Source organism: Geotrypetes seraphini, chromosome 7 (assembly GCF_902459505.1).
Source record: "Geotrypetes seraphini chromosome 7, aGeoSer1.1, whole genome shotgun sequence".
NCBI classification, from domain to species: domain Eukaryota; kingdom Metazoa; phylum Chordata; class Amphibia; order Gymnophiona; family Dermophiidae; genus Geotrypetes; species Geotrypetes seraphini.
In genome coordinates this window covers 50,482,157-50,496,651 of record NC_047090.1, presented here as the reverse complement: position 1 = coordinate 50,496,651, position 14,495 = coordinate 50,482,157, and the positions used below count along the sequence as shown (strand labels likewise).

At 42.8% G+C, this 14,495-nt stretch overlaps 1 protein-coding gene across 1 annotated transcript in view; it reads left to right on the top strand.

The window, feature by feature from the left end:
• MANSC4 (MANSC domain containing 4) overlaps positions 1 to 14,265 on the top strand; it is an 81,599-nt gene extending 67,334 nt beyond the window's left edge. The window contains exon 3 of the mRNA XM_033951858.1: positions 13,046 to 14,265. Within this exon, the coding sequence (XP_033807749.1) occupies positions 13,046 to 13,725 (680 nt within the window). The 3' untranslated portion in view covers positions 13,726 to 14,265. The remainder of the gene's footprint in view (positions 1 to 13,045) is intronic.
• The last annotated feature ends 230 nt before the right edge of the window (positions 14,266 to 14,495 follow it).

Below are 14,495 nucleotides of genomic sequence, written 5' to 3'. Positions count from 1 at the left end.
CAATATCTCATGAAAGCAGGAGAAAACTGCAAGCAACTTCCTTCGCATTTGACCAAGAGGCCTAGAAGCCACGGAAGAGCCCATAGAAGCCAGCTACTAGGGAAACCTCTGAACGCCCCCCCCCCCCCCCCCAGTGCAGGAGCGTTGTTGTTTTTTTTTAGACCGTTGTTCACTGAAAGACCGCGGCTCTCAGCCAGGGAAGCAAACACAGCCGCGGCAAGCAGGAAACTCAAGCCACACTGTGACGCACTCAGCCGAGCAAGAGAACAAGCCTGAGCCTGTTTCGCCGGCTCTATGCAACTGGGAGGGCAAAATAGGGAGACCGGAAGGCGCAGAGAGAAGGAAGCCGCTGAAACAGACCACAAGAACGCCGCAGCGCGTCTGTCAGCGTCGGAGCACCAGTGCGATCCACCAGCCCACGGAAAGGCACGGGCTCCATAAACAGCGTACACCCAATAGCGTCCGACCACCACCGCGGTACAAGCCGAGTGAAGGGCAGCCTCAGCGAAACCCGCTGTAAATGCAAGTACTCACCCCTGCCCCCACAGTCAAACACCATGCGTCTCCCGCGCGCGGGAAAGCAGCGGCTCCTCATAATCGAGCCCAAACTATAATGCAGGGGCTCTCTTCACGCAAACATATGCAAAAAAGAAAATGAGCCTCCACTAACTGTAAAATATGTACCGCTCACCAAAACTTAGCCGATGAGAAACAAAGAAACATCAGGCAAACCACTCGACCGCACAGCCACCGTGTCCCCCGAAGAACCGAACACAACACTAACCACCAGAAAATAGAACTTGCAACTGCAAGGCAAAAAAGGCATACTCACAACCTGGCTCACAGGGCTGTTAGACGCCGGCAGGAACAAGTTGAGCACCACTGAGAGTACCCAATCAGGGAAAGCAGATGCAGTCGCTCTCTTTTTTCTTTTTTTTTCCCAGGGAAAGAAGAAAAAATAGAGACCTAAATAGACCCTCTATCATAGGAGGGAGGGTGAGGCAGGGACCTGGGGGGGCCCAGGTGTAACCCCTAAAGCCGGCACCATTCAGCCGGACACCCCTGTCTCAATGAAGAGAAAAATCTCAACAGGAGAAATAGAATTAATTGTAAGCTCACTGAAGAGAAAATCTCAACAGGAGAAATTAAGTTTCCAGCCACAGCCAGAATCCAGGAGCTAGGTGAATAGCGACCTTGTCCTGCTGGGAGATAGAGAATACTGATGAGACAGGAGGAGTGCCAGCCAATAAGACCACCTGTTAATCAGTTTCTCTATCTCTGCCTGCTGGTAGATGTGAGCTATCCCATTGGTCTCTGGATTCATCTGCTGCTGTTGCTAGGGAAGGAGGGGATAAATAAAAGGAGGGCACATGATGGGGGGAAAAGGATTGTGTTAGGGAAATACTGGAGGGGGTGAGGGAAAGAGGTGGCGAGATGTAGGTAGACAGTAAAAAGGAAATTGATGAGAGGGTAGTAAGAACATAATCTATGCAGAAAATAAATTGAAAAGGAAAATGAGGGAAGAAAGGGATTGCAGAGGAGAGGTGTGGGAGAGGGAAGGAAAGGAGAGAGATGCCAGACCAATGGGGGTGAAAGGAGAGATGGAAGGGGGAGGCATACAGTTTCTGGAAGGGGCATAGGAGAGAAGTTGCCATATAGGGGCAGAGAGATGGCAGACAGTGGATGGAAGGAAGAGAGTAACAAGAAGATGAGGAAAGCAGAAACCAGAGAAGACAAAGGTAGAACAAAAATTTTCTATTTATTTATTGCTTTAGGAGACAAATGTCACTGTTTCTGTGGTGTTGCATTGTATGCAGAGTCCAGCTTCTTGCTGGTTCAATTTAACCTTTGCCTATGTATTTCTATTTTATCCCCCCTTTTACAAAACTGTGGAGCATTTTTTAGCACCAGCCGTGGTGGTAGCAGTTTTGATGCTCAGAATTCTATGAGCATCAGAGCTGTTACCACCATAGCTAAAATCCACACCGATCTGGGTCAGGGGAGAGTATACACACTTTCGAGTCTGGGGTTGGCTCACATTATAATTCTGGGTCACATTGTAATTCTGGGTCTAAGGGGAGTACACACTGTAATTCTGAGTCTAGGGGGAGTACACATTGTAATTCTGGGTCTAGGGGGGTACACATTGTAATTCTGGGTCCAGCGAGAGAACACACATTGCAAATTGTACTAAAGGAGTTCAAGTAGCCCAAGCGGGAATACCCCCATAGGGTACACACATTTCCGAGTCTGGGATAGGAACACACTGTAGTTCTGGGTCTGGGGAGTCCGGGATAGGTGCACGTTATAACTCTGGGTCTAGGGAAAGTACAAAACATGTGAATAATGCTAAAGGTGTCCAAGTAGCTCAAGCGGGAACATCCCCACTGAGACATAACAAACATACAACATGGAGGGCTATGTACGTAAACGCCCACAGTCTGGGAAACAAGATCCTGGAATTAGAAACAGAAATGAGGAATGCTGACCTGGATGTGGTGGCGATATCTGAGACCTGGCTCACGGATTCCCACGGGTGGGACATGGTCATACCGGGTTACAACTTGCTTCGCCAGGACAGGGAGGACAAAATGGGAGGAGGTGTAGCATTATATACTAAAGATGACATTAAGGTCACCAGAATCACAGATGTCCACTACACTGGGGAATCCCTTTAGGTAAATTTGGCCAGAGGGAAGGACAAATGCCTGTATCTTGGCGTAATATACAGACCCCCAAGACAACAGGATGACCTAGATATGGAATTAATTGGAGATATAGAGACACAGTATTGTTAGGTGACTTCAACATGCCTGATGTGGATTGGGACACGCTTTCCTCTGCTTCTGGCAGCAGCAGGAGGCTATTAAACTCTATGAAGGGAGCAAGACTCAGGCAACTGGTGTTGGAACCAACAAGGGATCAGGCAATACTGGACCTGATACTTACCAATGGAGAAAGTGTCACAGAGGTCTCGGTGGGCAACATATTGGCCTCCAGTGACCACAACATGGTATGGTTCAATCTCAGGAAAGGTTTCACTAAATCTACCACACTGACCAAGGTCCTCAAATTCAAGGACACAAACTTCAAAGAAATGGGAGACTTCGTTCACCAGGCGCTACAAAGTCAAGCAGAAACCGATAATGTGGAAGAAATGTGGTCGAATTTGAAAGCCACCATACAAGAAGCAACAAACCGCTATGTTAAATCAGTAAGTAAACGGCGAAGGAACAATAAGCCACAGTGGTTCTCTGCGGAGATTTTGGACCTCATCAAGGAGAAGAAAAAAGCATTCATCTCTTACAAACAATCAGGGAAACAGGACTCTAGGGAAGTCTATCTGGCCAAGTCAAAAGCCATCAAAACAGCAGTTAGGGAGGCCAAATTCGCATAGAGGAGTCTCTAGCGAAGAACATCCAGAATGGAGATAAATTCTTCTTCAGGTATATCAGTAACAGAAAGAACTCAGGCGGGATAGTACGTCTTAGGAAACCAGATGGAGACTATGTAGAAGCGGACTCGGAAAAAGCCCAACTGTTAAATGAATACTTCTGCTCAATCTTCACTCGCGAGGCACCAGGACTCGGCCCTCAGCTACAGACAAGGGTTGACGCAGATGATCCGTTTAGTAATTTCGAGTTTACACCCAGCGGTGTCTACTGCGAGCTGTCAAAGCTTAAGGTTAATAAGGCAATGGGGCCTGACAACCTACACCCCAGGGTGCTCAGGGAGTTGTGTGATGTCTTGGCGGAACCGCTATCCGCGCTCTTCTATCTCTCCCTTAGTACGGGTAACGTCCCGTTGGTCTGGAAGACGGCTAACGTCATTCCACTCCACAAGAAAGGCTCCAAGATGGAGACAGAAAACTACAGACCGGTGAGTCTCACATCAATAGTGTGCAAACTAATGGAAACTCTAATCAAACGCCAATTGGATACGATCCTGAACGAGGAGAATCTACGGGATCCCCGTCAACATGGATTTACTAAGGGGAGATCCTGCCAGTCTAACCTGATCAGCTTCTTTGACTGGGTGACAAGGAAGCTGGATGTTGGGGAGTCCCTGGACATCGTATACCTGGACTGCAGTAAAGCATTTGATAGCGTACCACATCGCAGGTTGCTGAGCAAGATGAGTTCTATAGGACTGGCCGACACATTGACGAAATGGGTTGGGAACTTGCTTGGAGGTAGGCTTCAGAGGGTAGTGGTGAACGGCACCCCCTCCGAAATGACAGAGGTAATCAGTGGAGTGCCGCAGGGCTCGGTCCTGGGCCCGATCCTATTCAACATCTTTATAAGAGACTTGGCAGAAGGGCTGCGAGGTAAAATAACATTACTCGCCAATGATGCCAAACTAAGCAATGTAGTGGGCAAAAGCACAACAGACATAAATTCAATGTCCGACAACATGATGCACGACCTACTCCTACTGGAGTGCTGGTCTAGGTCCTGGCAACTCAGCTTCAATGCCAAAAAATGCAAAGTCATGCACCTGGGCAGCCAAAATCCATGCAAGACTTACACCCTTAATGGCGAGATCCTAACAAGAACTGAAGCAGAACGAGACTTAGGGGTGATCGTCAGTGAGAACATGAAGACTGCCAATCAAGTGGAGCAAGCTTCATCCAAGGCAAGGCAAATCATAGGTTGCATACGCAGGAGTTTCGTCAGCTGTAAGCCTGAAGTCATTATGCCATTGTATAGATCCATGGTGAGGCCCCACCTGGAATACTGTGTGCAATTCTGGAGGCCGCACTACCGTAAGGATGTGCTGAGACTGGAGTCGGTCCAGAGAATGGCCACCCGGATGGTCTCGGGACTCAAGGATCTCCCGAATGAGGAACGGCTGGATAAGTTGCAGCTGTACTCACTCGAGGAACGCAGAGAGAGGGATGACATGATCGAGACATTCAAGTATCTCACGGGCTGCATCGAGGTGGAAGAAGATATCTTCTTTTTCAAGGGTCCCGCGGCAACAAGGGGGCATCCGTGGAAAATCAGGGGCGGGAAACTGCACGGGGACACCAGGAAATTCTTTTTCACTGAAAAGGTGGTTGATCGCTGGAATAGTCTTCCACTTCAGGTTATTGAGGCCAGCAGCGTGCCTGATTTTAAGGCCAAATGGGATAGACACATGGGATCTATTCACAGAGAAAGGTAGGGGAGGGTCATTGGGGTGGGCAGACTAGATGGGCCGTGGCCCTTATCTGCCATCTATTTCTATGTTTCTATGTTACAGTTTTGTAAAAGGGGAGGGGTTAGTTTGTGATGACATATTCCATACTAGGCGAAGGTGTTTTCTGTGTTCTGTGTGTTTGAAAGACATGGTTTTCTGTTAGGATTGACGGTGTAGGATTGATCTGTACTAGTCTGGCTTGTTTAGTTTTACAATGGGTGTATTGATGTTGTACTGCTCACTGCAGTATGTAAGATGCTGCCTTTTCCTAGGTACTCATGTGTGACGTGTGGCTTGTTACTAAAAATCTTTTTTTTCGTACAGATGGGGGGTGTCAAAAAAATGATGGGCCCCGGGTGTCACATATGCTAGGTACACCACTGGGGAGCAATGCTGGTTCAAGCGGGGGGGGGGGGGGGGTGCTCGCTCATGATTTGTGAGAATGTTTTGCTCATCTTGTATAACACTCGCAAACTGATGTTTGACTGTATATGACATTGCAGGTAAGAGGAGGACAGCAAGTAGAAACAACAGTTAGGTATATGGAATGGTGTCATATGAATACAAAATTATTACCAATATAGTGCACTCTCACCTATATATGATTTGGAGCATGAACTAGCACCAGACCACCAAGAACCGCACAATGATTATGACCTTGTATAGCGACAATGAAGGTCTGGGGCACCTGAGCTAGGACAAGAGTATGAAACATGTTAGCAATTTGGAGATGCATTTAATTAATCACAAGGGCTACTCACAAAAGAGGGTTATAGAGAGAAGTAATGGCCCATCTAGTCTGCCCATCCGCAGTAACCATTATCTCTTTCTCTCTCCGAGAGATCCCACGTGCCTATTCCAGGCCCTTTTGAATACTGAAACATTCTTTTCACCACTTCTTCTGAGAGACTGTTCCACGCATCTACCACCCTTTCTGTAAAAAAAGTATTTCCTAAGATTACTCCGGAGCCTATCATCTTTTAACTTTATCCTATGCCCTCTCATTGCACAGTTTCCTTTCAAATTAAAGAGACTCAACTCATGCACATTTACATTACATAGGTATTTAAACATCTCTATCATATCTCCCCTCTCCCGCCTTTCCTCCAAAGTATACAGATTGAGATCTTTAAGTCTGTCCCCATACGCTTTATGATGAAGACAACATACCATTTTAGTAGCCTTCCTCTGGACCAACTCCATCCTTTTTATATCTTTTTGAAGGTGTGGCCTCCAGAAATGTACATAATATTCTAAATGAGGTCTCACCAAAGTCTTATACAGGGGCATCAATACCTCCTTTTTCCTACTAGCCATACCTCTCCCTCATTGTACATTGCTGGTCTGACTTATTCATAGGGAAATAATTGCACATAGAAATACGCCTCAGAATGACATCCAGAAAGCGACTGATACGTGAGACAGAAGGCTGGCTAATGCCAATTCCAGCTCTCAGAGGCCTATGGAATGTTCCAGTGGCCAAAAAAGCAAGGGCGGTAGTTACTTGTACATAAACTAGAAAGACCTGTCCCCTGAGAGTGGTGTGCTCCAGGTTCTCCTACAGTTGTTTACACAGATGAACTATAATCTCCCAATTAAAGCGATAGAGACCTGTACACTGCTCATCTGTCATATCCAAGATGTTCACCCTGGGCCTATATATCCTGGGGGTCTGTCATCGGCGTTGGCCTCTGCGTCCACCTGGCCACACCCCTGGGCTTGACCCTGGCCCCTTCCTCTCAATAACCTATGACCCTCCACATTCAACAACAAAGCAAAGAACTTAGCCATCCCTCACAACAGCACCAAAAGATAAACACCTAGATGCAAATACAACCATTTTCACACAGCTCCACACACCCAGCTACAAACATAGACCAAATGCACAAACTTGTGGGTCCAAAAGGGAGAAGGTACAAAACAGGAGAGGTTAAATGGAATGGATAGAGTTGTGGGAGATATAGGGTACAAAAGACAAAAGCAGGAACAGCAAGGATAGTAGGACAAGGATATGAATATGGCACAGCAAAGTCTCACAATAATGCCAAGAATCACCAGAAGCACAAATACATTCTGGGAGTTCTAAAGACAAGAGGCAGCTGCACCTGAGCTCTTTTTATAATAAGGACGCCTAGTGACATCTGATGTTTTTCCTGCCAGAAAACCCTGAACCAATTGGGCGTCCCTTCAGTGTTTCTCCATTAAGAAATAGAACTCAATGGATGTCCTTTGGCCATTTCCCCGCCAAACCCACTTGGGTATCTTTTCAGCTCTATATATTCTACATGGATTGTTGTGTGCAGTTGGCAACATTCTGCCATCTAGGTGCAGACTCCAGGCTCTTCCTCCCCAAAAAGCACCACTAATCTCTTTATTTATATTTTAGTTGTTTATATACCACTTATATCCTAAGTGGTCTTTACATTCAACTACTTTCTGTCCTGGTGGGCTCAAACTCTTATCTAGTGTACCTGTGGCAATGAGAGGATTAAGTGACTTTAACCAATGAGCTAGTTTTCAAATAGCTCTTACACTGAGCCATTCCTCACCTACTTGCTCTCTAGAGGTGCCAGTTACCTGATCCATCCCTCCCCCCCTCCTCCTTAGGCATTAAACCATATGTCAATTCAAAAGCCAAGATTATATCCTCTTGATTCATGAGCAGTTATTTCTCTAGGATATATATCAAACATGTGCCTTCAACATTTGTCCAGTTCTTCTGTTTTCCAAAAAACTCACACCTTTTGGCACCTGTGTTCTTCAATCAAAGCACTTGAAAAATATATATATTGCATACTAAACCTCATTCCCAAAGTTTAAGAAAAATAAGAAGAAAAATCTTACAGTGGATGTGGCTCACAGCAAGTGGACGTATCTGATGCACAATCTTGACATCATTGTGACATCATCAAATTGCACCTAGATGGTAGAATGTCACTAAAAAATAATAGGAATATGTGCCCTATTTCAGTTCCTGTGGATTAGAACCCATGGCTTGTAGAAGATGGAAAAGATAAGGAGAATGGAATTGTCCAAAAAGAGTGATGTGCACTAAAATAGTGTCCACAAACTTATCTGTAGATGTACAAATCGTTTATTCTTCCAAAATCATCATGGTACAATCAATGATTCAATGACTCGACACGTACATGTTTCGGCCAACAGGCCTGCCCCAGGAGTCTACAAATATATACATAAATGGTATAAATAACTTAATGTACATATAAATAGAAAAATTAGAAAAAATTGAGACAGCAGAAAAATACATTAGCACAAATGCATATAGATACATATACAACAGATAAAAAACCAAATCAAAAAATTATTTTAAAAAAGGTGTAGTGATATCAATGAGTCAAATGAAGCAACAAATTTGACATTTAATGGATATTTAATAATAAATATGATTAAAAACAAGAATATGGTTAAAAACAATGCATATAAAATATGCTAAATGACATCCAAAACTGTAAAATAAATAAGTAGCAAATAATTCTATAAATAAAATATAGGCACCAATGAAAATATATGTAAATACCATAAAATCACCAAATGAACTTAAAAATATGACATAAATACATCAATATAAATAAAAACCATGAAAAAAAAATATCTAAAACCCAAAATATGAACAAGAGCCATATATCATATAACTTGTGTCTTCTATGACTTAAAGTGCATGGATACCACCTTATATAATACATGAAAGGTGGACACCAATTGAAATTATATAAGAAACATGTGACCAACATAACACCCAGTGAGTCTGAATATAAAAAGTCTTGCCTGGGGGGGCCCTGCCTGCCTGCCTCGGGGTGGGGGTTGGGGGTGAGTACAGGAAGAAGAAAATGAAGCTTAACATGGGGAGGGAAAGAAATGCTGAAGGAAGAGGGAGCATAGGGACAGGGACATAGAATAAAGCTGGAAAGGGGAGAAATAAAGATACAGAGATGTGATACTTAATGGAAGGGGAGGAAATGGTACACATGGATAGTGAAGAAGAGAAAAAAGATTATACACTTGGGGGGGCCCTGCCTGTCACTAGGTCACTAGGCCTGCCTGACTGCCCTGTGCCCTGTCCGTGCCTACCACTAGACCACCAGAAGGGGGACAGGGGACAAAGCCTGGCAGGGAGGGGGGGGGGGACAGGGTGCAGAGCCTGGCAGGGAGAATTTTGGTTCAGAATGGGTTTTTTTCTTGCTTTCCTCCTCTAAATCTAGGGTGTGTCTTATGGTCAGGTGCATCTTATGGAGCGAAAAATACAGTAACTTTTGCTTTTATTCTTTTCTATCCTATTTTTAAATGAAGTTTCTTTCTTAATGAATGTGTATTATATATTGTATATCGCTTGGATCCTTTTTTAGACTGTTATGCAGTATAGAAAGTTTTTAATAAACATAAACATGTTGAGATTGAGCATCAGACACGTCCACTTCCTCTGAACCACAGCCATTGTGAGTAGGGTATCTCTTTATTTTCTTAACCTTTTAGAAATGAGGTTTAGTATGCAGTATATATATATGTGTGTATATATATATATATATATATGTGTGTATATATATATATATATATATTTCATGAGCTTTGCTTGAGTAATGCTCTATTAAAGTTTTTTTTCTATTATTATCATATAGGAGTCCTCTTTACCCCCAAAATAGAAGGTTTAGGGACCGGCACATGCCACTTTTATAGCCCCGGCATGATTCCCCAAGTAAGAGGAAGTCCCTGTAGTGGTGGGCTTACCAAGTTTATAACAGTCAGAATGGCATCCAATAGGTAACCTTTCAAAAAATAAACAGAATTTATTTGGCATTCAAGTTAACACAAATGTGTTCTGGAATACAGCCAATCATATAACAAAAACAAAAATCAAAATTTCTCTCACCAATCTGGTCTGGTAAACACCCTGAGTGCTCAGTTCATGTCCCAGGTAAGTTCAGCTAATTTTCCAGCTCTAACAAAAACATGAATCAAAACATCCTCGTTATTCAGTTCTTTAGCAAAGAAGAAGAAAAAAAAAAAAGCAGTTCAGCTCAGGCATTGAGAAACTTCACTCCACTCAATGCTTTAAGGAGAGTGAGGCTGGTGGATCTGCCAATTCGGCACTTTGCCAAAACAAAATGCAAAAACCCACAAAACTCTCCTCTGAGATGATGGGCAAATCCTGCCCCCCAACTTTAATGTCTCCTTAGCTCCAATGAAGGCAAAACAAACTTTACAGGTAACAATGGTTTTACCTCTGCCTAAGCTGCAGCAGAACTCCTACCTGCAGTGGCAGCCATCTTGAAAAAGGGGGGGGGGGGAAACCTTTAGCAAAAGCAAACAGTTCACTGGCAGGTTTTAAGGGATAAACTTTCTCCTTCCAAAAAGTCTCAACAAGTTCTTTTCAGTTATAAAACTTTCTCAGCAACAAGAAGTTACCCCAGCAAAATACAAACACAACTCTTAAAAAACCTTGACAGAAAGCAAACAGTCAGTTCAACTCACTTCCATTTCTTCTACCAGTGGAAGCTCAGGCAGGGCATGCCACTCCATGGCTTCATGGACCTGAGCTATAATGTCCACAAGCTGTTTTTTTTCAAAAGTAGCCTCAGCCCCACCACTCCACCGCTTTGTTACTTTGCCATTGCGGGAAGAATTACATGAGAACTCATCATTGGCTGCTTATGCTACTATTTTAATACGTTTTGTTTTACTTTCAAAAAAATTTTTTCTTTTCAAATGATTATTTAATCCTTTAATATACTAATGTACTTAGCTTTTTTTCTTTTTTTCTGCTGAGCCAACATCCGAGAGTTAAACCCGACATGCCATGTTTCGCACTAAAGAGTGCTTTATCAAGGGTCTCCCATAACCGCCCGTGTCATCCGACTATTCAGATTTAAGAATGTAAGAATCTGAATAGTCAGATGACACGGGCGGTTATGGGAGACCCTTGATAAAGCACTCTTTAGTGCGAAACATGGCATGTCGGGTTTAACTCTCGGACGTTGGCTCAGCAGAAAAAAAGAAAAAAAGCTAAGTACATTAGTATATTAAAGGATTAAATAATCATTTGAAAAGAAAAAAAATTTTTGAAAGTAAAACAAAACGTATTAAAATAGTAGCATAAGCAGCCAATGATGAGTTCTCATGTAATTCTTCCCGCAATGGCAAAGTAACAAAGTGGTGGAGTGGTGGGGCTGAGGCTACTTTTGAAAAAAACAGCTTGTGGACATTATAGCTCAGGTCCTTGATTCATACACATTGACTGACCAAAGCTAAAATAATTAACAAAGCAAGCCATATTCTTTGAACTCCATGGCTTCAGGCACATTGTCCTCTTGCAAATCCTCTCCTGCTTCGGGTGACTGCATTTCTATATCTTCTGGCTGCAGGGACTGTGGAGGCTCCTCCAGCATAGGAGCTTCCCTGGACTGCCTCCTTGAATGTGATTCCCAGCCCTCTAAGTGCTGCAGAGCCACACCCAGCCCTGCACGGGGGATGGTCGCTGCTCAGCTCTAACTGCCTCTCAGCCTGTTTAGCCAGCAATTTCAAGATGGATGCCTTTAAAGGGGCATAACCCTGTTCTGCTGGGGCTCAGCCTGATCTCTATATTCCTGATCCTGGGCTGCAGGGACACACTGATCAATACCTGATCCTGGGCTGCAGGGACACACTGATCAGCCCTAACCAGCTCAACAGGGTTGTTTCTGTGTCTCCTAACTGGCACAAAGCTGGGCTTATGACTATATATATCTATATATGCTTTGTTTAAGTAATGCATTATTAAACATATTTTGACCTTTATATCAAACTAGAGTACTCTTCACCCCAAAAAATAAAGCCCCATTCACCTATATATGGACACCTGGTTTAATGGACACCTCTGGCATTCCTAAGTGATCCCTAAGTCACGTCCACCTAACGCCCAAAAGTAGACCTGGTTTTGCAACGCATACATTTTAGGTGTTAGGTAGACATGCTAGAACGCTGGGTGGCATGTGATTCTGTAAATGGATGTCTATTTCAAAGTCATGCCTAAACCATGCCCATGCCTATCCTGTTAGGTGCAGATTTTTCCGATAGGTGTCTACAAAATTGTGGACATTTATTTTGAGAATCACATCCAGCGTTTGGACGTCTAAGTTCCAATTAATGCTTGTTAAAGTTGTTGAGCTTATTATCCACTTTATTTGGACGCCTAAGTCGGTGGATGTCCACATTGTGAACACCTAAAGTTAGATGTCCTTCACAGAATTTGCCCCTATATGTCTACCACCACCATTCTAAGCATTCAACACCCTTTTTGTGAAAAAGTATTTTCTAAGGTTGCTTCTGAATCCATCCCCTTTCACTTTCATCCTATGCCCCTCTTTCCAGAGTTTTCTTTCAACTGAAAGAGACTCGTCTCATGTGCATTTATGCCACATAGGTATTTAACTCTTTATTTGGCATTGTTGCTCAGACACAACATGTGTTTCTAAGGCTCTTATGGGGGATCTGCATCTCCAAATGCTTGTTACTTGACACTGTTGCTCACATTCAGCATCAAGTTACGTAAAGCAGCCAGTTTCGCCATCTGCCAATGAAAGGGTTACACATTTCTATCATTTCTCCCCCTCCTGCCTTTCTTCCAAAGAATATATATTGAGATCTTTGTTGGTCGGGTGTGCATTAATGTTGCAAGAGACAGCTATGAATATGACAAACTAGAAAACTTCTTTGCAGCTATTCAGAAAGCTTTTTACTGTAAATTACTGTAAGAATATAAATAACAATTTTTTTTTTTTTTATTTGCTAAATTTTGAAGGCATGAAAAATTCTTTGCTGTTTGGAATTAGGGATATTTTCTTTAGTGACCTAATACTTGCTTATTTTGCAGGGGTTGATCCAGATCTGCTTGTGTTTGAAAAGACATCTTTTAGAGATTTAAACACCCGGTCCTCATTTCACAAGTGGGAAAGGCAAAATAGCTCTAGGATTCCAGACTCAAAAAAATGCCAACATGCTAAAATGTCTTCAACATCACTTCCCCCCCAGGCCTATATCACAAGCCAGAACCTCATGGCAGACAGCAGTGCAAGCAGTACAGTCCAAAAAAATGACCTCGCCACAGACTTCAGGGTGAAATCAATTCCACTGGACCATACTTCCAAAGAGACTTTCTTAAGTGCAGAAGGTACACAGTGGGACAATGGTTTGGAAAATAAAATCATTTTCTCCACATCTGTGCCATTGGGCACAAAGTTATTTTCTCATTTACCCAGTCCAGCACATCTCAATAGCAGCAAGCAACACCTTAACGAAACCAAAGGTTACAGTGGCAAGAACTATTCTTCAGATATTGAGAATGAGGATCAGGGACTCTTTTGGACAGGAATGACAAGTCCATGGTTGATTCCGGTAACACTTTGTTCTTCCTTTTCCCTGTTTTGTTGCTGTTTTCTCCTTCTTGTGGCAGGATGTCAACGAAAGAGAAGAGGTTATTACAGACCTGTGCGAAAAAGCAACTCAAGGTCCAAACAAGTGATCAAATATAGCATTATAAGGGATAGATTCTAATCCAACTGAGACATGACTTATTTTGAAGCATCTCATGTGCAAAACCTAACTTTTTTTTAAAACATACTAATAAATTTTGATGTTTTTTTTGTTTTCTTTAAAAGGCTTGCTGAAAGTTACAGGCATTAGAAACTGTGCTACTGTAACCAACTCAAAGTTTTTAAAGTCCAACTAAATAAATATGTATATTAATGTAGAAAGGAAACCACTTATCTGAATGGAGGAACTCCAGCATTCACAAAATCATAATCCACAAGTTACAATTCAAGGTAGCCATTAAACTCTAATTAAATTTGCCAAAGAAGACCCCCATTGAAGTAAAATGCCCAACTCCACAGATTTCATATAAACTGCTTCAAGGGACTTGGGTGGAGGCACTGGCTTCCGTGCATTTAACAAAATTATCTTCTGATCTGCACTGGTGCCTACTGAATAATGACATGTCAGCCTACTCATATTCCAGAAGTCAACCACCCAAAGCTTCCCTTAATGATGTCACCATAAAGAGAAAAACTATATTGACAACTGCAACATAGAACAAAACCTACCTAGGCACATGTAAAAATGTTATCAAAGAAATTAGAAAACCTTACTGCAAAAAAATACTATGAAAAGAATATAATCCCTCCTGCCACCTGATATTTGCTGGGATATTTATCCCAAATAACAATGACATAGATTCAGAACCTAGATGAGAATATTCCATTCAGTCATCTCATTACGTCCTTTCACATTTAAAATATTTTAAAGCATTTATTGGTTGGCTTTTG